The sequence below is a fragment of the Acanthopagrus latus genome, chromosome 20 (assembly GCF_904848185.1).
Source record: "Acanthopagrus latus isolate v.2019 chromosome 20, fAcaLat1.1, whole genome shotgun sequence".
Classification (NCBI taxonomy): domain Eukaryota; kingdom Metazoa; phylum Chordata; class Actinopteri; order Spariformes; family Sparidae; genus Acanthopagrus; species Acanthopagrus latus.
This window is the reverse complement of record NC_051058.1, coordinates 4868958-4891916: the sequence shown is the minus strand read 5'-3', so window position 1 is coordinate 4891916 and position 22959 is coordinate 4868958. Positions and strand designations below refer to the sequence as shown.

General features: G+C 41.5%; 2 protein-coding genes across 3 annotated transcripts; one reads left to right on the top strand and one right to left on the bottom strand.

The window, feature by feature from the left end:
• Positions 1 to 67: 67 nt before the first annotated feature.
• wbp2 (WW domain binding protein 2) lies at positions 68 to 7394 on the bottom strand. The gene is made up of 8 exons (XM_037082506.1): positions 7187 to 7394; positions 5918 to 6026; positions 5585 to 5720; positions 4235 to 4327; positions 3992 to 4138; positions 2635 to 2757; positions 1840 to 1916; positions 68 to 1351 (listed from the first exon to the last, which is right to left on the bottom strand). The coding sequence occupies exons 1-8, from the start codon at positions 7243 to 7245 to the stop codon at positions 1304 to 1306; spliced, it is 792 nt and encodes a 263-aa protein (XP_036938401.1). The 5' UTR covers positions 7246 to 7394; the 3' UTR covers positions 68 to 1303.
• unc13d (unc-13 homolog D (C. elegans)) lies at positions 7329 to 22909 on the top strand. Of its 2 annotated transcripts, none has more exons than XM_037082472.1 (34): positions 7329 to 7468; positions 11178 to 11204; positions 12627 to 12683; positions 12770 to 12826; positions 12908 to 13015; positions 13142 to 13201; positions 13660 to 13726; positions 14686 to 14866; positions 14948 to 14992; positions 15083 to 15154; positions 15243 to 15312; positions 15401 to 15505; positions 15780 to 15872; positions 15977 to 16077; positions 16326 to 16443; positions 17227 to 17348; positions 17440 to 17530; positions 17624 to 17680; positions 17803 to 17900; positions 18101 to 18152; positions 18263 to 18393; positions 18571 to 18688; positions 18784 to 18936; positions 19036 to 19131; positions 19247 to 19453; positions 19582 to 19656; positions 19743 to 19822; positions 19923 to 20037; positions 20541 to 20612; positions 20732 to 20815; positions 20892 to 21012; positions 21100 to 21223; positions 21369 to 21586; positions 22517 to 22909. In XM_037082472.1, exons 1-34 carry the CDS (start codon positions 7361 to 7363, stop codon positions 22627 to 22629), a joined length of 3396 nt encoding a protein of 1131 aa, XP_036938367.1. In that variant the 5' UTR covers positions 7329 to 7360; the 3' UTR covers positions 22630 to 22909. The 2 variants fall into 2 exon arrangements, with proteins under 2 accessions (XP_036938367.1, XP_036938368.1); XM_037082473.1 differs by lacking the exon at positions 7329 to 7468 and adding an exon at positions 10181 to 10313.
• Positions 22910 to 22959: the final 50 nt, after the last annotated feature.

Here is a 22959-nt window from a genome sequence, read left to right as displayed (position 1 = left end):
CATGCATTAGTTGAGGTCATGCTTTGTTTTTCTTACTTGAGCCATTTTACATTAATTATTCAATAAATTGGTTTGAAATAAATACAGAGCTTTATTATCATTATTATAATAATTATTATTATACACAGAGCCATGACAGAGCAAAGAGGAGCCTGATGCATAGCATTCTGAAAGTGCAAAGAATCAGCCACAGATGTGCAACAGATACAGTATATAGATTAGTGACCATAGAGGAAGGAAGAGTAGAGGCTCAGATACTGATGTTGGATCAGATCTACAGACTGATCTCAAACCGGAGCTTTAAGATCACAACCACACAGAGTAGAAACAGTGAGAACATCCTCTGACAGTCTTGTTAATGTTTAAATTATTTGTTAGAAGAATGTAAGGTGACGCGAGCTGGCGGTGAGTCGGACCATGGGTGTTCTCAAATGTTCAGAGGCATGACCAAACAGGAAGTGACATCATTTGGTGACTGCTCTGCTCTTTTACATCATGAAGATAATCCCTCCTGGCAGTAGGCCCGCCCCCCCCAGGCCCTGGTGGCCCTCGCTTTCTGCTCTAATCCAGGATCAGGGATTCACCGCTGGGGCTATAATCTTTGTGCTCCTCTCATCCGCCAAAACATGTCAAAGCAGAGCGGACCACCCTGCAATATGCTCTCTTTTACAAAAGCTAGTTTTTCTCTAGGTTAGTGTTCTTGAGAAAATATTTTCAAGTCTACATATTAAAAGCCTGTACACACAAATAATAGAAAAATAAAACACTGGATTCAGCTTGTCTCTGAAGGGATTAGCAAAGTAATTAACATTATCTGATTCAGTCTTGCTTAATAGACAGGTATAGCAAAAAAAACTGAAATTGAATAAGTTTAGAGTGGTGGGGGACACCTACAAGGCAACAAATGCTAAAATAGCTCATCAGGTTATAAAGTTGATATCAACTACATTGAAAATAGCCCCCAAATCCTTGGCCAGAATAATCTTCTTGTTCCTCTAGCAACCGATACTTCTAGTTTCCACCAGGTAAAGGTAATTCTGGAGAGAATGAAGCTGATTACAATACATTAATCAGTAAAAGGAATGTAAAAAGTAAAGGCTGAGGCAGGAAAGCGATGGAATGGGCAAAAAAGAAACCAAAAAGACTGAGATAGTAGGGGACTAGGAAGATGAAAAAAAGGACATTATGTTATAAAGGAAAACTTTGGTCTTCCTGAAGTCTGGCTAATGGAATGAGAAAAGAGGTGATCCAGTAGGATGGAGATTACAGGAGACAGTGAGGAATGACGGTGAAATGAGATGGTCTACTGGTTCTTCTTGTCCTCTGGAGGAGAGTATGGAGGAGGCTTGTCCTATGGAGAGAGGAGAGTTAGGTTATCAGACGGCAGTACTGTACGATGGTCCATCCTCAGTATCGGTGGCATGTTTAGTTATGACAGGCGCCAGTGCAGGCTAGTAACTAGTTACAGAGCTCAAGTTTAAGTGATCCAGCCTAAAACAAATCATTACTCAACTATTTGTTTCAGCTCAAAATCGGTAAATACCTTTAAATGACACGCAAGTTAATACTCCGAAAATCTTGGGATGGAAAGAACTCTCTTTGCTATCTTTATAGCTGATAGAAGCAATGGAAAGAATAAGAATAACAGTCAGGTGTTCAATGAAATGAATAAACAACTGAGTGCTTTTATAACACCATAAAGGGCACAAGTGGTCACTCTACTGCACTGGAGGTGAGTGACACAGATGAGCTCATACTTGTAATAATAAAAAATAAAGTATCAAACACAATGTCGAGTAAATTGCTAGATCAACAACAGGGTAACTGAACAGCACTTACCTGTGGTAGGTACACATGTGTAGGAGGCAGGGTAGCACAGCTGGCGCTCGCTGCTGCTTCAGCTGCTTTTGCCTCCGCTGGGAAAGAGATTATGAGAGAAAGAGATGAGAGTGAGAGAAGGGAGGGGAGAGGATGTTAATTTAACATGATTGTACCATTATTGCGTGGGATATACACAAGATAAACAAAGCTAATCAAACCTGAGGTACAACAGGTGGTGTAATGAGGAGGGGGAGACATGTAGGCAGAATTAAAACAGCATTATTCTGTGGCATCAGCTCATTTAACTATTACTATGCTGAGTGAAGCGTTTTGAGATTCATTTTTTTTGTCTCCTTCCACTATTGTAGTTATGTCGCCATGATGGTCAGATCTCCCGTGAATTTTCCCCCAGAAAACAGCGTCCATCCCCACAAATGAGAGAGTCAGACAGGGTCCTGTTTACTGATGCTGATGCTGATGTAATTATATAATCAAGAGTCAATAACATAACTTTGTCACTTTCCAGGATGCATGGCAGGGCAGTGTCTGACTCAGTCACTACACATTATAACAGTACGAGTACATGTTTAGATTATCAGTTAGACACCGGGGGAAACGCACTGAAAAATTTAAAAAAAACACACAGATGCCACTTTTGGATCCGCAGCGCCAACTTGCTGTGTGAATTACACACTGGTGCTGCTTTACATCGGAGCTGCTTGGTTCTGAGTGAACAAACAACAGCGGAGAATTGGTGAACCTCCAATGCGGAGATAATGCAGTGACTGTGTGAAAAGGGCTGGAGAGACTGACCTGCTGCTGAGGAGGGGAGGTCTGGGTCATGTGGGGGCTGTTGGCCCAGCGGAGCAGAATAAGGAGGTGGAGGTATGTAGGCCGCAGAGGCATCAAATGCTGGGGGGTTGGGGTAGAATCCACCTGAAATAGCCACACCACAGAGTTGTGGATCAGACCTGCTGCAGTGAACATGTTCTCTGGATTCAAAAGAGCTTTGCATCAGGAAATCAAAGTAATAATAATAACTATGGCAATAATATGAAGCTCCTACCAACAAAACCAAACTGGAAAAGAGAGGCAGGGTGTAGGTTTATTATATTAACTTTAAGGACATGTAAACAGAACAATATTAAAATCATGGTCGAAAGTCAACATCTCTCATTTTCCTGTGATGGAATGAGTGGAACACATACTTCTTTGTCACAAAAAAATACATTCATGAAGTTTGTTTCCATAATGACTTTATAACAGATCTTTTGAAGAAGTGACAAAATCTGCTGGAACAACATACATACTCATGTCCCTTGGTCATTTTCACCTCAATTAGGTGCTTCTGATAGTCATCCACAAGCTTCTGCTAGTCCTCTGGCTGAATTTATAACCATTCCTCGTGACAGAATCAGTGAAGTTCAACTGAATTTGTTAGCTTCCTAGCATGTTTTGTTTGTTTCATATGACCACAAAGTTTTCCTCCAGATAGTTTTTTGCATGTCCAGGGGATCCACAGCAGACTTCTGTCAAGCTTTATGGTACAGAGTCCGCAGCAAGGGCTTCTTTCCTGCATGGCAGCCTCTCAGCCCATTGCGATGTTAAACAAGCTTGACTCTGAATACTGACACCTGTCTCCCAGCAGGTTCTACCTCATTGTGAACTTCTCTTTTGGTGGTTTTCTGACATTTTTGACGACTGACCATTTTCCACTTAGCTGCAGGTGATAGTTTGCACTTCAAACAGTTGTTTGGACAGTTGATCGTGGGACCCACAACTGCTTTGAAATGGCTGGAAGTGACTTTCCTGACTTGTTCACATCAATAATGCAATCAATCAATGCTTACCTTCTTTCCCATTCTAGTGTTTGTGGCCAAGTCTAATGAATGTATCACGCAAGCCATATCTAAGTGAGCCAAGAAAATATAATCAATCTTTATAATATAGTCTTTCTATAATCAACTAAATTTGTCATTTAATTTGCTGTATGTATATTTTTGACCCAGAAGAACTGGTCACATTTTTAGAGCACCATGAAAACATCATGAATGTTTTTTGTGGCAAAGTAGGTATGCGATGTAATGCTTAGAAAGCTCATAACAGGTGTTGTCTGACGTGTGCGAATCAAGGTGATACTGATAGTTATGGCAATTATTACAGCCCCTACCTTGTGGAGGTGGGTTGGGGTATGAATAGCCTGGTGGAGGTCCAGCAGGGTACATGCCGTTAGCAGGGGGAGGAGGGTAAGCGTACGCCCCGTTCGCCATGTAAGGACAGCCACCAAACCCAGGGGTCACAGGCTGACCTCTGGATGCTGCAAGATATAAAAGATTAAGAAATAGTAGAGACAAAGCATCAAAGCTATAACAAGAATTTTATGATACTGCTAGTGCTGATCTGTAACACATACCCTGAGCTGCGACCTGCAGCATGTACTGGCCAAACTCTATAGCTCCTCCAGCAGCAAAGACAATCTTAAATGTAGCACTACCCTCCCAGCCACCTGTTACAGAAGAAACACAAGGAGGAATCCATGTAGTTACCAAGTGTTGAAGAAATTTACTGACAAAGAACACTGGGCTGGCATGTATGACATATAACCTAAGTACAGTAATGGAATGAAACTAAGTAGATTTAATCAAGTACAATACAATTTTGAGGTACTTATACTTTACATTTTCTGCTACTATACACTTGTACTATATTTAGGGGGCAAACGTTGCAATTTTTACTCCACTACATATATTTGATAACTTAAGTTACTTTGTAGATTGCATACTGCATCAGAGCCAAAGCAACACATTTTAGAATCAACGTCATTTATAAGCAATCAAAAAAGATTGAAAAATGCTGATTATCTGATAGTAATAATCCAATTATGAGCCAGGCTGGTAATTAGATGACCCCAGTATACAGTATGTAAATACATGTAAATACAGGTATAATTTACCTTTGCTTGTACTACTTTAGTAAAAGTAAATATTCTTAAGTTTTGTGCACTTATTGTTAGCTTATTATTTTTGATACTTGAGTACTTTTAATACCAGTCACATCATGACATTTACTCAAGGACTATGGTTATGGCCAGCTTTCACTTTTACATCATACTGCAGTGCAATATCTTAACCTCTAGTCATTTGGATTCTTTATAACACTAAAGTCATCATCTTCTCAATGATGACTTTAGACTGTCCTGAAGAACTTGGACATAATCCACCTTCTTCAGTATTCCATTTACTTTCTTTAGAGCCCCAGATCCACTGGCAGCAGAACAGCCCCACAGCACAATACTACAACTTCCATGCTTGACAGTATTAAAGGCCTCATCTTCTCCCTTTCAAACATATTGCTGGTCATTTTGGTTTGGCCGCAACTAAGTTCTTGTTTTATCTGAACAGAGTTTTCTTCCAGAAGGTTTTTTCTCTGTCTGTGTGATCAGCGACAAGCTTCCATCAAGCCGCATCATGAGTGAAGGCTTCTTTCCTGCAATTTAAACTTACAAATATGTGTTTGCAAAGTTGATTGTAACTGCTTTGAAATGGCTCCAACTAACTTTCCTGACAAGCCCTTTTCAAACAAGCCCTCTTTAAATGGGCCCAGACAAGTCATCAGAAGTCATCAATCAGAATCACTCAGAAGAAAGGCTATGCTACAAAGCAAATTTGATTCACACAACTCTCTCTAATCGACCAAATTGATTGTTTAATTTTATATAAGTGTAGGTATGCTTTTTACCATTACTGTACACCAGTACACCTACCTCCAGGCTCTGCAGTGACAGTGCCCTTGATGTAATTGGCACCCAATACAGGTTGTTTGATCTCACAGCCTTTTATTAGGTAAAAGGGCATCATGAAGGACTGCAGTGCATCCCGCCCTTTTGCCAGGAAGATCACCTGGAAGAAAACAATGGCAACTAACACATTAATTCAACAGGCAGTCAAATGTCTTCCTTACCAACTTAGAAGGCAAGCAGACAGCTTAAATTGTATCACAGTTCTGGTGTTTGTTTTGTGTTTGCTGTGGCAGCATTAAGTAAGCTTGAGGTTGTTGCTGAATAACAAATAAGACATCTGCGTCTTGTCTCTCTCACCCTGTATGGAGTTAGGTAGATGCTGCCCTTCTTGCTCTTTCTGAAGGCTTCGGGCAGACTGTCCGCATCACAGAAAACCAGCTCTACGTTGTCATAGTTCATCAACACACTGGAGACAGAAATATAGACAAAAACACAACCATTAATCACAGGACATAACACACTGATGACAGATAATCCAGTTTTTCTATGACATATCGATCACATCATATTATTAGAAACTGACATTATTCACATAGGTTATTTTTATGGACAAACAATATGACTCAAACACTTTCATTACCTTTGACTTAGTTTAAAAATAAGGTCATTTGGTGTTGCACAACTTTACTTTTACTAAACATAGCTCATCAGGTGCTAGCCTGTTGTTGTAAATAGTACTATAGTAAAAGGATTAGGCTTACCTCCTGCATGCCATCTAGTGACGGGGCTTACTACTGGTTATGGGTGAGCTGTAATGGGGTTTATCATTACGCACCAGCATGTTCTAGAAGTACCTGCCACTGATGTTAGATCATTTAAACTCTGGTGACTTGGTCCGGATGTGACAACACAAAACAAACCATTTATAACAGAGCAAGCCAGAGTACTGATGGCAAAGGCAACGAGCAATGCAACAGCGATATCTCCTATGTTGTTGTTAAAGTACGATTAAACTCCTTAACCTCGATATGTTTGTCCTAATATAAAACTAGTAAATATTTATGTAATCATGTGTAGCCTGATACGGTTGACTGCAGTGATGATATAACAGGTTGAAGGCCATGTTTGGGCTTCGAGTCCGAAACCCGGTTCCGTAAATGCCACGCGAATATTCTATTAAGATACATAGCGTTGTAACGATTCATGTAACGTTAGCGTAAACTGCTATTTGGCATTTACGTGTCTATTTGTTGTCGTTTGGCACTAACAGGAGCCACTCTTCATTCAGTCTGATATGTGATATACCACAAAGCACGCCGCTGAATCAAAGTGCTAGCTATCGCCACCATATTTTAGATTATTCATGTTACGTTATATGACAAAAAGAAGCTAACAGGGGCTAAAAGTTATCATTTGAATTAAGTTCGCGTCTGTTAGATGTCATCCTTTGTTAGATGTCAGACATGTCAAATTTGCTCCTTTTCATGGCACGCAGAGCACACTTTTTTTTTTTTTTTGTCTTTACTTGTAAATGTGTTTCTAATGACGGTCTCAGCGGAGAGTGTTAAACGTGCTCGGTTAACGGTACCTGCTAGCTAGCTCGCTGCACCCGCTACCGTCAGTTACCTTTCACTGTTGTTGATGATGACTCCGCCGGACTCAGAGTTGTTCTGGTTCAGAGTCATGTCGACGGGTCTCCAGACTCCTCGACAACAACAAGATTGTCTTAAAGGTTGCGTTCCTCTACCAGACAACGTATCTTCAGGCCTAGCTGCAGCCTCGGTGGCCTTTCACTCTACGATGGCAACGGTTGTTGTGATAATGCTGCTGAGTTTGCGGTTGCACCTGCCCTTCCGCCATACGTGGGAAACGCCCACAACGCGACGTCACGCACCTTTTAAAAAAACGGTATGTGTTTTAAGGGAAAAGGGAGACTGTGCTGCATATCAAAGCAAACGTGCCTAATAAGTCCATGTAAAATTCTATTTTCCATCTTTATTTACTTATATATACACAAATATGGAGTTTGTTTTCATTGCACAATTGTTATCTCTTCTTCTTCTTCTTCTTCTTCTTCTTCTTCTTCTTCTTCTTCTTCTTCTTCATAACAATAATAACATACTTTTGTGCTATTACCACTATTATTACCACTGTTTTTTTTTTTGTTTTTTTGTTTTTTTTGTAAAGGCAGTAAATGGGCATGATTTATACAGGTTTTTTGTTTGTTTGTTTGTTTGTTTGTTTGTTTCCAGGAATCCCTGGAATAATGTGTTTGCACTTAAAGTACGTTGGCTGTTAATATGTGCTCTACATTCTGGCAACCAAACTGAAGAAAAGAGAGCAAAAGTGTAGGCTTACTATATCAACTTTAAAGACATGTAAACACTTTTAGTCTATTACACAGCATGTATCCTTGTAATCTGTACATGCTTCTGTATATATGCAATTGTATATATTATCTACTGAACATGGATTTACACACATTACATTGCGTTAAATGTCTTGTTCTTAATTAGATTTATATTTCTTGTAATAGAGTATACGCTTGACAATTTTTATGTTAGGGTGAATCAGAAATTAAATAGAACTATTCATTGCACTTGCTATGTCATGTGGAATGGGCAAGGCTCATAACAGTTGTTTCCTGATCTGTGATCATTTGTGCGTATCCAGTATAAGGCCTGTGCCTTTTACAGTAAGGCACAGCGCTTCTCAGACTGAGTCAAGGAAAGGAGGTTGCAAAAGTACCCGCATGCTTGTGAAAGATGCAACAAGATGCAAATCCATGGTGTTGGTTGGCAAACAATAGTGGAGGTCTTTGTCTGTTTGGCCCTCTCTTTGTCTCTCTGACACACACACACACACACACACACACACACACACACACACACACACCATTTTCAACCACAGTGTAGGACAGACTGAATAAGAAAAAAAAGAAAAAGAAAAAAAGAAAAACATATAGTAGGTTGTGTAAATGTTGTATTTGGATCACATTGCCGGGTCACGTATAGCAGCTGTTCACTTCTATGTATAATACACAGGACATGGTTTTATTATCAGTCCTGCCCAAGTCTGCAATTCATATGCAGAGGAGGCCATTTAGGCAAGGACATTATTGCTGGGCCTTAGACTTGCTGCACTGATCATTTCTCCGCTTATCTAAATTCTAGATAACACTTATAATAGCCATCATTCATAAATAAATAATGACTTCTCTTTAAGTCACTGTTAACAATGACATACTTTATTTGCCATTCGTTGAGCAATTGCGCATTGTAAAATTACAAATACTTTTAATAATACTTTATAAATGGTTAATGAATACTGGGTAGATCATCTATAAACATTATTTGGATGGACATTTGCAAGCTGCAGCTGATGTTTATAAGCCTTATATTGCTTAAAAAAAGGGTTTATAAAGCATTCCATCGTTTGCCAACAGTCAAATCCCTATTAACTAAAGTTTAAGTGACTAACTTATACATTTACCAGTTGTTGATGATATTTTTTTACTTGAAACTAATTAACCAACTCACCGATCACGATTCATCTGCAACTATTTAGATAATCCAGTTATTCTTTTCACACATTTTCTTCAGATCAAAATTCTAAAACCTCCATTATTCTTCAGTCTCAAAAGTAGGTAAATATGTGCTGGTTTTCTTCTCTTATGGTTGTAGCCTCAGCTGTAGTAGAGTTTTGGCCTGAGAAGTCAAAAGGAGCGGTTTGCATACGTTGTCTTGGGATTCAGGAAATTGTGTAACGTTTTATAGGCAACGCAATGAAGCAGTTAATCAAGTAAATAATCAACAGAAGAATGGGTAACGAAAAACAATGTTAGTTGTGCACCTACTCTTTCTATTTACAGCATATATGTATGGTTTATAGTCTTACCTTAATATTACACCCACACTGCACCAAACTAGCTGGCCAGCTAAACTAGCTTAACAGAATCAACTCTAACACAAGCACGTATTCAAAAAACAATATTCCAAAACATAAAGATATGACAGTGTATACAAACCATTTGCATTCAAACCTTTTTTTACATGTAAAACCAAAAATCTACTGAAGATAGACTACAACAAATTGAAATGTTAAATAATTGTAGTAAGGGCTTTGCCTGGCTATTTCTAATTGTAGACTTTAGATTTGACTTTAGAATTCTCATGTTTGATATATACCGTCTAATACTTTCTCTGTGGCCAAAGGTTTACCCCCAAAACATTTTAAACGCACGATGATATAGTATGTTACAGTGTAGATACACAACTGTAAATACATGAAGTACTGACAGACATTAACCCTCAGTGCAGTGACCAGAAAAGTATACTGGAGTAAATATCATTTTTGAATGGGGCTAACACAAACCACAGGTGGACTGTCTCATGTTACACGCAGTTTCAGTACCTCATTCAGCCGCTCTTCGGCGTGTGCACAGTTTTGTTTGCTCAACCGAATACAACAGAGGGAGGTCTGTTGTTTTGCATTCAGACAAAATGTATGCACTGGATGAAAAAAGAAAAAAAGTCATAAGTCACAGTTATTGGTGCTGCCACCTTGTACAGGAAGTGATGACTTCCGGCTGCTGTGTGATGCTTCTTCGAAACACATCGCACACACAGCTTCCTTGTATTACACACACAGCGCACACCGTCTTACCAGACAGTTTTCAGATATTTGCATCATTATGTCAAGTCAAAGTGAGCCCACCAGCACCGGAGACAAGCTGCTTCAAACACCTGGACAGGTATGGACTACAACTATATATTGACATATATGAGGTAGACTAAATATTGTTTCATTCTGGCTTGCTGCCAACTACAAACCATCTTGTTTATAAAGTGAAGCGCCCTGATGATGGCCAAACAATTGCTGCTGTCAAATGTATGAAAATCTAATTGTTTTGACCATTTCTGTGCACATTTTCAAGCTTTTAGGCTGTGCCCCAAACCTAGACTTCTCAGATGAGTTACAACGGTGTTAAAAATTGCACCAGAACACTGAGTCATGTTGTCCAAATGGCTATTTGAAGACACCATGACTATGAATCATAATGCTTTTAGATGTATACTTTAGGTCAGGTGATGAGAAATGACGCATATTTGTTCCGGAACGCAGTCACACAACGTGCTTCTGTGTATGTTGCAATTGTTGGCAAGCATCACATTCGGATAAGACTCTGTTTTCAGCACACAGGAAACGTACAATATTGCTACTACATGCAAACACGATGAAAATAGTAAAGTGTGCCACGTGGTTGCGTACAGGTGTATTTGCATATTCATTTTTGGGTTTGGTTGCTAGTCATTCCCTTTCAAGTGTTTTTCCTTGGTTTGAATACTGAGTGGGTTGTTGCCTTTAATCCTCCTCATTATCAGCAATAGAGGAAGTCCCTAACAGAGGCAGGTCTTATCAGGAATTGAAAAAAACATGATGAGCCTAGTGATGTTTTTCGTTATTGCAAATGAAGGTATTTCAAGGTCTCTTTGCACACTGAATGAGCTGATGGTGAGTTGAGGTCAACCTTTAACTCCTGCTTGTTTGGTCTGATTTAACTTTCTTAATTATTTGCTGTATTTCAACACAAACACCTTTATCATTTGTTTTGCAGGAGCATGGCTTAACACGGCTCAGACAGGTAAAACACATCAGCTCTAACCTTGCATTTCAAAGTATAGTTTGCTCTGTGGGCTTATTAATTATAGAAGGTTTGTTTTATATTTGCATTACATGAAACTCAACAAAAAGACAACATTCTACAGAAGCAGCTTAGTGAGGCTGCACTTTGCATGCTAACACGCTAACAATGGCATGCTTATGTTCAGCAGGTGTAAGCATGTTCCCCATGTTAGTTCAGCATTCTAACATTTGCACTAGTGCAATAAACACTGTACAGAGGAGGCTGATGCGAAATCCAATAGGTTAATTATTTGTTTTGAAATAAATGTCTTCATTTAATACCAGCATTTTGTTTTGTAATTTTGATGTAAACTGCTCAAAGGGGCTCTATGTAGTTTTGGGAAAGAAATTAAAAGTCAGAAATGTTGTATTTACAATATTAACGGGGTAGAAATACAAACCCTGAAATACATATACTTTTTCCATGACTGACTAGTCATTATCAGAAGAAAATAATGTCAAGAGATCACCGTTTGAGGCTAGAGAGGTGGCAGGGTCTGTAAAACAGTATCAAACTGTGTTTTGCTTTAAGTTCAGTTCATTTAATTTCCTTTATTTGGTCATGGAAATCAAGACAGTGTGACTTTAACCTTGTTTAGGCATGACAATCACCGACAACAACTGAAGATGTAAAAGTGCACCTTTAAACAACCAGACCAGCTGGTCTGAATGCAGCCTAAAGTGCTTGGCCACCGCAACATGGTTGCGCTTCTACAAAAGTTGATCTGTTTCAGCCTTTCACCACTGCAGTGTGTTTTTCAGCAACGTCTGCTAAACTCACTACCCACACTGAAAATGAATGGGAGGACTGGCATTTTTGCATGATTCACTTTGAATGAAGCCTAAAAAAATGCCTGAAGAATGTATCTGAGTTATGTAATCGGGTACAATGAACAGCAGGTCTCTATTGATTTTGTTGTTTTTGGGGGGGATGTTGGTGTGTCATGGGTTATATCAGCATGTTAAGACATGGACGTTTAAGGTTCAACCAAAGGACACCATTGAATTACATATTGGGAAATTTAAGAGCCACTTTTGGGATATGTTTCTATGTAAAATGGTTTGTGTACAGGATATCTCTCGAAGATGGATTTGAGAGATCATGTGATCTCACAAATCCAGATGTCTCGCAAGGTAACCAGTTCTAACTAATGCATGCAATGCTAACTGCTGCAGTGGACCTTTAACTTTCACTATAATGGACTGCACAAGTTAAACAAGTTTCAAGAGTTTTTGAGCAAAATTGTGTATTGTATAGAAACAAATGGCTGTTTACAAAACAGGAACGACACATTCATTCAGGGTGGTTTGAAAGACAGTATGGTCCTTCCTTTAAGTATCTGTTTTGGCTTTTGGGCTTTTTCTGTCTTTCTTCTGGCAGTTGTCCCCCGGCCATGTACGCAAACTGGGGTTAACAAGGAAACTGCGTGAAAGACGGGTAGGTGATGAGATAACACAGATAACTTAATTTAGCTCATGAATCTGACAGAATCATGGACAAAAAGTATTACTCTTCTCCTTTAGGATTTTAAGGAAGATGAAAACCCTGAGGAGAAAGCTCGACGACACAAGGAGCTGGAGGTATCCTCATTCATACGTTGAATATAGCATGAAATGTGTTTTCTCCAACCAAACTCTCACTCACATTATCTCTGTTTGAAGCTGAAGCCTCTGTATAAGGAGCTGTTGTACACCATCACTCACAAGATGGGTAACCCGTCCTCAACTGAGGTCTTCACAAATAAACAGCTTCAGCAGTATATAAAGGAGGTAAAAAAAAAACAAAAAAAAAAACCCTCAGCTTCACACATAACACATATGCGTTATGGCGTTGGTGTGATGGCTGATTACAGAGCGTATGTTTTTTTCTTTCACTCTGTCTGTCCTATCTACCAGGCTTTCACTATGACAGAGTCGGAGCACAACAGCCTGATGGAGAGAGTACAGAGCACAGAGGTGAGAAAAGGAAGTCAGCATGTTTGTTCCAATGAATGTGTCTTTTTTCGACCCCTCACGTCTATTCATTGCACTCATACCGAGGACCTTACTTTCCGCCGCCTTCTTTTTGGTTTACTGTTTGTTAGTGGCAGAAATGGTGTCATCAGCAGTTGTGTTTTCCCTTGGTTCATGGAAGACTTAGGTTCATGTTGCTCCTGACCCTAGAATATTGTGCGCTAGTCAGTACAGCAACATGGAATTTTGCATGATTTTGGACCATTGCCATTACTACAATATTGGTGCACAAAAAAAATTGAAAAAGAGCTAGAGCAGCAGAAATCAACTAAGGACTAACTACAACCAATAGAAAAGGTCATTTGCGTGCTGTGCCTAAGCCATGTAATGGGAGGGAAGATCTTGGAAATTAGTGGATTTCTGAGTACCAAATTAGCTAAATAACTGTCTGACCCCTACAGTCCCCAGTATACTGCCTGATGGCCACTGTAAAGGAAGCCAAAGGAATCCTGGGAAAAGACGTCAGTGGTGAGTTTTACTTCAGCAGACCGTGCAGTTGATATTCTTCTATGGTGTGGCCGCTTCTAGAGTTAAGTGTCTCTACAACTATTGAATGGATTGCCTTGAACTTTGGATGTATTCGTTCACGGTCTTCTAAGGATGCATCTTAATGATTGTGGTGATTTTTCATCCAGCGCTTACAAAGAATTACACAAAATCTGGCGCAGACACTCTTGGTTCCCCAACAATATATCAAGACATGGGTGACCCACTGATTTTTCATCTTGCGCCACCAACAGATTTACATTCTGGTACACAATGAGATGTCTCAAACGCCCATTCAATGGATTGCCGTTGAATTTTGGTACAGACATTAGTGTTTTCCTCGGGCTTCATTTTTGCTGGCGCCATCGTTCAACCTGAATTCCAAACTGTCCAATCTGTGAGTTTTTTACCCAAACTGGGCCTAGCAGCAAAGCAAATTGCAAACGTATCAGCCCCAGACCAAATTGTGCTTAGTCACTTTAACACTTCCTTCCTCACTCTCTGACTCTCTCCCAGAAGTTAAAGCGACAGGCAACCAAACCAAAGGCCCCATTGCCTTGAACCAACTGACAAATTTCTCTGTGTTTTATCTAAGGTCTAGTCGTGCTCAGATATTTGAACGCAGAAAGGTTACAGACTAAATATTTAAAATGAGGTATTTTGAAAGTGACTCTATGGATGCAATCTAAGAATGGAGGGGTTTCCCAACCCTCGCTGAGTTCCTCCATACTGAAGTGTTGCATCCCAAGTGACTTTCTGTTCTGTGGAAATTGAATCCTCCACTTTTACTTCTAAGAAACTGTGCGTGGTCTTTTGTTGTGCCTACCTGTAGTGTCATCCCTGCTGTCTCTGCATTACAAAAAAAAAAAAAAAATGGTTGTTACATGTCACTGCACTCTATGTCTTGAGTCTCCAACGGATCTCTTGTGTAATTTGAACAGGCTTTAGTGACCCATACTGTCTGTTGACCATACTGGTGGATGAGGAAGAGAGTCGAACACGCCAGTCCAGAGCCAAACCCTGTAAATCTGTTGTAAAGGACGCTGTGTCAGATGACAAAATCTACCAAACAGACATAAAGAAGCAGACTCTGAACCCAATATGGAACCAAACCTTTGTTCTGTGAGTTGATGTGTGTCTAATATGGGTATTCATGTCAGTTTCACCGGGCTAAACGTTTTCTCCAACTTTTTTTGGGTTCAGGGAGTTTGAGGACATTGTCGGCGCCAGCTTTCACCTTGAGATGTGGTGAGGGAAACATCCAGCGCTCCACTGCTTCTGCCTCTGCCCTGCTCCCCTGCATCACGTTCACCTCGACAAATTTCATTTCTGTTTCAGGGATAAGGACGAAATGGTTTCTCTCACCCAGAAGCTCGAGGAGATCAAAACCAACTTTAATAGTTTAAGAAGGTATCAAACTGTCTTTGTGATTCACACGCAATGGACTAGCCAAACAAAGCAGGTGGAAACGAGAAACATTCTGCTTGTGCTTGCTCAGGATGATCAAGGAGGCCAAAAAGGAAAAAGGGACAGACGACTTTTTGGGAAAGGTTGTCCTAAAACTACAGGCAAGTAAATGTTCTGATTTTCACGTCTGCCTATCTACCAGTCACCGCCCTCTCCAGTTTAATAATCATCTGTATCGTCTCACTTTAGGATCTCCACTGTACTGAGGACAACTGGTACAATCTGGAGCCCCGAACAGAGACATATCCTGATCGCGGCCAGTGCCACCTGAACCTCAAGTTCATCCATAAATCGGTAAGTGCGGGGCACCATCGGGTTACACTTTGTTGGCTTGATGTCTTATGTAACACTTATGCATGAAAGCGCGTGAACAAACCAGTAAATAAGGAAATGTGCACCGATGAGGTATCTGATGCTGGTGTGCAGGAACAGGAACTGGAATTTAGGACCACTTTGAGCACCAGTATTCAATACAGCTGTACAAATGTGTGTGGCAGGACGTAAAGATATGTGAAATTTTAAAAAAAATGGCAACTTTAACACTTGATTTGTGTTTTGCGGCCGACAGAGAGACGGGACGCTGAGTGCCGGCCGCAGCGCTTACATCAACTACTGTGGGATTCTGCAGCAGTTTGTCCAGGCTTACATCTCCAAGCAACAGGTGAAGACCAAGCGCACCCTTAGTTCTTGTGTGTTAGAATCTCTTACTATCCCCCCCCCTTTTTTTTTTTCGTAACTCCCACGTCTTCTTGTGGCCTCTCTCAGAGTTCTGCTCCATGGAAAGGGGCACTGTGTGGCGAGGCGCAGACTCTACTGGAGCTCTACGCTACGCAGAACGACCTCTCGCCTTTTCTCCAGGACCTGGCGTAAGCACGGTGTTCACGTTCAGCACGCATAGAGCAGATGAGAGCACAGCAAAACACAAAATAGACAATAAACAAACGTATAAAACCACCAGCGTAAATTCATATTAAAGATCAGTGTCGGATATTTTGTTTTGCCCTGAATATCTTAACGTGGGTTTCGAACATACCATCCAGCTCCATGTCAACACTGCAATGGGTGCATGCAGTGCTCCTCTGAGTGTGTCTGTGGATGTGTGTTTCCCCGACAGGAAGTGGGTGGCCTACAGTAAGCTGTACCAGAGCTTAGAGGTGGACTCGTCCGTGCTGTTCCAGCAGCTAACTAGTATAGAGTACCACTGGCATCAGCAGGCTCTGCCATACCAACAGGTACAAGTGCCAACTAGTAACAATATACATTTACTCACATGTGACACTTAAGTAACATTCGAAGCACTTTAATTGAGGATTGCATCAATTCATCTTACATTTCAGAGAGAAACGTTGTGTTTTATAACTCCTCTACATGTATTTGACATCTATAATCACTAGTTACTTTGCAGATGAAGAATATACATGCAAACGTTAGTCCTGTGAGCAGCTATAACATAAAAAAAACAATTCAGTGTATGTTTCAGTAATAATAATTCAAACCAATACAAGTCTTAAAGGTGCAATATGTAACTTTTAGCTTGAAGCATTATAGAATAAGGGGTATGACACCACATTAAAGGCCTCTATGTATTTTGTTGCAGCTATATCTGATAAAGTCAGCATGCTAACCAGCTGGCCCCAGCTCGTCCTAGCTGAGTTCACTAATAAGACTGCTAGTTGCAGGGCTGACTGAGGTAACTGCAGCTACAGCAGCCATCAGCTGTTACTCTGGTGAATTCAGGCCCCGTATTCGACCGCAGTATGAATTCGACGGGTTGCAAATTCTAACATATTGCATCTTAAAATTGTAAAAAAAAAAAAAAAAAAAAAAAAAATTTGGATGCATGAATTTGTTTTTTTACACTGGGATATAGTAAAGGATCGGAATTCCTGCCGACCGGTGACAAGCTCTGTCGTGCCTCGTTGTCTCGGTTCCTTCGCTGAAATATCAAAAAGAAATCAGAAGTGAATTTCTGAGCACACACGAGTGTTGAGAAAGGTATTGCACTCTGTCAACAGAAACAGGAACTTGGCGACTCTCTTCATGGTTTCCTGCAGTACGGACTGTGTCTGGTGGCCAAATACAGAGACATATTCCCCCCAACTCCCAGCGCGACTCCGAAACTACACACACTGCTCCGGTATACATATTCATATCTTTTTATTTAACTACTGATGTACTTTATGGATACATCCATTTTTAAGCAATATGTGCATGTGCTTTTTTTTCAGAATCCTGGTCCAGATCTGCAAGACTCAGGCATTTCAGAAACTGAACCCAGCTCAGGTTGAGTTGCACGATGAGGTCAACGATGCCATACAGGTCAGCTATCATAGATGGAGATTATCAGAGATTATCACCGACAGCATATTTACCATACGTCTTTAATTACTTATAACATGACATGTACATCAGACAGGCACGCAGGAGTGGTTTACCATCAAAAAGGGCTTGCATCAGCCAATGACCAAGGTAAAGACAAGCACGTTATGGAGGCCTTCACCTTGTATTCGGAAGTGAGAGTGATAATGGTTTGATCATTTCTGTCACAGCACTGAAGTCATGTTCATTTCTCGCACCATGCTGACATGCAGGAGCTGCCAGAGATTGTTGGCGCCCTCTCCAGGTTGATCGGGGAGGTGCAGGAAGACATAAAACACAACAAGGATGTCTGGAACAGGGTATTTGTCAGGTGAGATGGACAATCAGAGGTGAAGGCGTTGACTTTTTTTCTTCCATCAGTAGACATTTTTGACCCGTGTAAACAGATGTATCCAATAAAAGTTGATCACAGATGCGTTCCATTCAGGTTCTTTGGTTTTATGCTCCCGGTATTGCATAGGCAATGGTTTTTACTCCTGCAGTCATTAATGTGTTTTATCATTACTATAGTGCTGTGCAGGTGGATGTATTCACTGTCGTCTATAAGAAGTTCGACTCCCTGGTAAGTGGCGAATGGAAGTTCCCTCAACCAGCAGTTTTACTCGAGAAACATCTTTGGAATCTCTCTCATGACATCTCAGCTCCATTCCTCTCCCCTTGTCCCCTCCACAGCTCGCAAAGGAAGTTAGGGAAACATTATCTCTGATTGAGGGCCAGATGGAGCGGACTCTAGCCAACAGCCTGTTCCCTGTTTACCTGAGCTTACAGGCCATCCACAAAGACAAGGCTTTCCTCCAGAAAAGGTCGGCTACTTGGGAGCGGAAGGAACTAAATGTCGCTGACACTTTTCAATTTCTGTCCAATAATTAGGCCTACTTTTCCACCATCAAGTGTTACTTTCAGATGATTGTTGAAACTGTTCCTCTGGGAGACATTGCTGCTCAAGATACAGCTAAACCTCCTTCTTTCACTGCTTCCAGGGGATTACTTGAGCTGACAAACTTTCAAGAGGGCTTCAGAGAGGCTCTGCCTTACTGGCTGAACCAGGCATTCAGCACAACTCAGGACAGGGTGGAGAGGGCTGTGCAGGTGGACCAGGTAACACTCGTGTTTGGAGGCTCAATGGAGACATAATTGTTTTCATCCAGCGGCAGGATTTTCACGATGTTTTTTCTTCTCAATTCCCCTCTTAGCTCCAGCCCCTGCAGTCTGGTGCTGTGCCCATAAAACACAGTTCGTCAGCAGTGGACCTGGTGGCATGTGTCCAGCCTATCTGCCAGCTGTGGGAGCAGCTGTCCTGGCCTGACCCCGAGGAGGCCTTCATGCTGATGGTCAAACTCACCGAGGTGCAGTGTTGCGCCACTGTCATAGTCCTAATCAGATGTTATACCGGTCACATTGTCGGCTGTGGTCTACCATAACCTTCTCTTCTTTGTGTTTGTCAGGATGTGTGTAAGATTGTGGTGAACTACTGTCACATCCTGAAGGAGAGGGTCCGAGTGCTGTCTGAGAACTCCGACCACGGCAGCGCCATCAACATGGTAAGAAGCCCAGGCAAGGAGGAAAAGACCTGACAACACAATGTTTCTAGTGCTACAAAATGCCGATCTTAAAGATTTCCCTTCCCCTGATATCTAAAACTCCCCCTGCTTGTAGCTGTGTGTAGTGGTGAACGACTTGGAGCACTTGCGGTCAGTGCTCACCCGACTTCCAACGCAGCTGAACTGGACGGGGCTTCGCGACCGCACCCAAAATGTGATCGGGGAGAGCCAGTTCAACAACACCCTGCCCTTACAGCTCCAGCAAGCCCAGAGTGTGCTCGGCCGAGAGATTCGCTCCGCTTTAGACACTCTTGGGAAAAAGGTGCGACGCTCATTTGATTATCAGCAACAGCAACTAAAAAGTGATGCTATGCGGCATGAAAAGAACAAACTTCAACGCGACCTCTCTCTCTCTCTCTCTCTCTCTCTCTCTGCCCTCGGCCCCTTCAGTTGAACACAGACATTGAGACTCATGTCAGAAGCATGTCGACCAGGCGGAGAATTCCCTCCAAGTCCACGGAGGATGTAGGTGACCGCCAGTTCAACACAAATACTGACGGCCTTTATGTTTGCTCAGGCTCTTATGCATCCCGGCGTCTGCTCTGTTTTAGGCTGCGGCTCCTCTGATGCGCTACCTGGAGCAAGAGCTGCAGTACATGAACGAAAACCTGGTTCAAGAGAACTTCAACAGGTACGAGGCCCGCTTATCACCTCACAAAAAAAAAAAGGTCATTTAATAATTCACTCTGCATCACCTCATGAAATTGTGTCCCTGTCCTTCTCGCGCCCAGCCTCCTGACTCCATTGTGGAATAACTCTGTGAAGATCCTCTACCAGGTGGCCACTCAGCATCCACAGCAAGAAGGGCTCATGGTGTTCTGCCAGAGACTGCTGTATACACTGCAGGTTAGTCCTTAGCCATGCGGCTGTCTTGACTACCAGGGCGAAAGAAAGCTTTTGTTTGTTTCTGAGACGATGCTATGGCCAGAAGGCCCCGTAGCTTAGCTTAACTTAGCATAAAGACAGTAGGTGGCCAGTAGGTACTCAACATGCATCTTGAGTGATCAAATCCCAAGTAGAATGTGATCTTTTGGGGCTCCACCTCCAAAAGTGATCCGTTCTCAATGCATCCACACCGCTCTGGGGAATTCACACCTGTACTTTGAGCTGTCCACCTGTGATCGGATCGACCAAGATGCACGTCAGTACTAGCTGTGAATAGGGCCTCGGTAACATGTTATATTTATTCATTAAATGTTTTCATAGACATAGCGTCATGGTCAAGTCAGTCAAGTCAAATAGTCAAATAGTTTCGCCCCAAATTCACACTCCCAGGGAGCTTTACAGTCTGTACAGTGTACAACATCCTGCCTCGACACACATTTTATTCCCTGCTGTGTTCATTTCAGTGCCTGGAGCAGTGCTTCCACGCCGAGGGGAACGGGCTCCCTCTGAGTGCACTCCACTCGGAGGAGTACAAGGTGAGTAACCGAAGACGTTGTGGGTCCATTTCATTGAGTCTTATCTATTTTCAGATCCACATTTCCACAGACCAAAATGGAAAAAGACAGCATGTTTAATCTTTCTCTCCTGTGTCCAGGCTCTGAAGGCTCACCTGACTCACAACTCTCTGAGCAGCCGGCAGCTTGTGGAGAAGTTTCTTGAAAGAAAAATATGGGAGCAGGTGAGACATCCGCCCGCAAGAAGTGGCCTGCGGATTACTGTGAACTAACGCTATGTGTTTCTGTGTTCCGTGATAGAAGGTGTACAGCGGAGAGAAGTACGGCGCAGTCACCCTCCTCACGTCTTACAGGAGATCAGACCACAGACTCAGAGTTGAGGTGTTAAATGCAGTCAATCTCTTGCCAATGGACTCTAATGGTAAGCCCATCCAGTGCAATTCACTCAAAATGCACTTTGCTAATTGCCGTGTGACCTCTCCTGAAGACCCTGGATGTTTTTTGGCAGGTTTGAGCGATCCGTTTGTGCAACTGTGCCTGGAGCCTTACCACATTTTTCCTGAGGTAGAGCCTCGCTGCACTCAGATCAAAAGCTGTGATCTCAACCCTCTTTTTGATGAAGCCTTTGAATTGTAAGTAGCCGGTCCTGTGCTCCTCAATACTCTATGTAGTGTCTCAGGTTACACTTTCACAAGTGAATTGAGGAAGCCAACTGCTTTCCAGATATTTCTGACCTCCTTTATCTCCATCCTCGGCTCTCTGTCTCCACTATGACAGTCTGGTGTCCCTGGATCAGTGCCAGACTCAGGGGACATGCCTGGTTGTGACGGTTCTGGACCATGACACTTTGAGGACAGATGATTTTGAAGGTGAGGCCTTCTTGGCCCTCAAAGCCATACCAGGAGTTGGAGGAAAGGAAGGGGATGGACTCAGCACACAGCCAGACGCCATCCCTGCTCAGATCCGACTGCCTCTGATGCATCCCAAACCTAATGGTATGGTATGACAGCAGGTTTAGGCCAGTGAAGCAGGGTTGTGATGTGGCAAAGGAACATTTTCTTAAAGGCATCATAGGTCAACTTAAAAAATGTGTAAAAACAACTGGATCTATGTGATATACTTTGTTGAGTTGTTTGCTAACATGATTCCAAAAATATTCAAAACAAGAGAGAACTATAATTATATTCCAAGGAAATAATGTGTAATGTTGCCCGCCTGTCAATGGCATTATAACCCTTTACCCCTTCTAAGTTGCTTTACCCTACAGGGAAACACCAGATGATTTGTCATTGGGAAAGGGAGGTGGCCAGCTAGTTAGCCAGCCACTCTATTGTTCACTATAGTTTGTATTGCTCACCCGCAATAGAGTGCGAGGACAACATTGGTCACTGATCAGCGGTGTAATGTGTTAATGCTGTATGTTAGTGTTGTTTTTACAGCTTGTTCTGTGACCTATCGGTTGCTGACAAAAAATGTTTGCTGCATTAAGAGCCTTAACATGACACTGGATGTTGTGCTTCATCTAAAAAAAAAAAAAAAAATCAGTTTAATTACATTATCACAAACCTGTTGGTTCCAGGCATCCAGGCAGTTGCATTTTTCATTTTAAGATTGAAAACAGACCAGATGCATTTCATCCTCTCACTAATTTGTACTTAGCCAAGTTTTTGTCAGTATCTTTGAATTTGATGCAGAATCATTGCCCAATTTGAATCTCCAGTCAAATTACCCCTTTAAGACATTTTATTTACATGAAAACTTTCAAACTTTAAGTAAAAAATGTTATGGAGTCTTTTTATTTGATCCAACATAAGCAATAAGCAACATGAATGGATGGATTTTCTCTTTCAAATGATACTGGCATCATCCAAATAGCAAAAATCAAATCTAAGTGCCTGACTTGTTTCTCTTTGGACATTTTCCAGAGGACAGCATTCTGAAGTTACTGGAGTCCAGGAAAGGAGAGCGGGAGGCTCAGGCCTTTGTGAAGAAGCGCAGACAGAGAGAGAAGCAGTCCCAGGAGGGAACTCATACGTAACAAACACACAGACAACATCTTCCTCCAAAAATATATGATTTGTCTTTAATGATCTGTACCAAAAACAAAGAAGAAATCCACTCAAGAGGGAAACACTGGTGTTGGATGAGCTGTGTGTGGACAGTATGCTGAGCATGGGTTCATCAAAGACCATCACAGTGATCATGAACACTTTCACATCTGGGTTAAAACCTCACACACCTTTAGATAATCAGTGCAAGAGATAAGTATGACATCATCATCAACTATATTTTATATATATATATATATATATATATATATATATATATATATATATATATATATATATATATATATATATATATATAT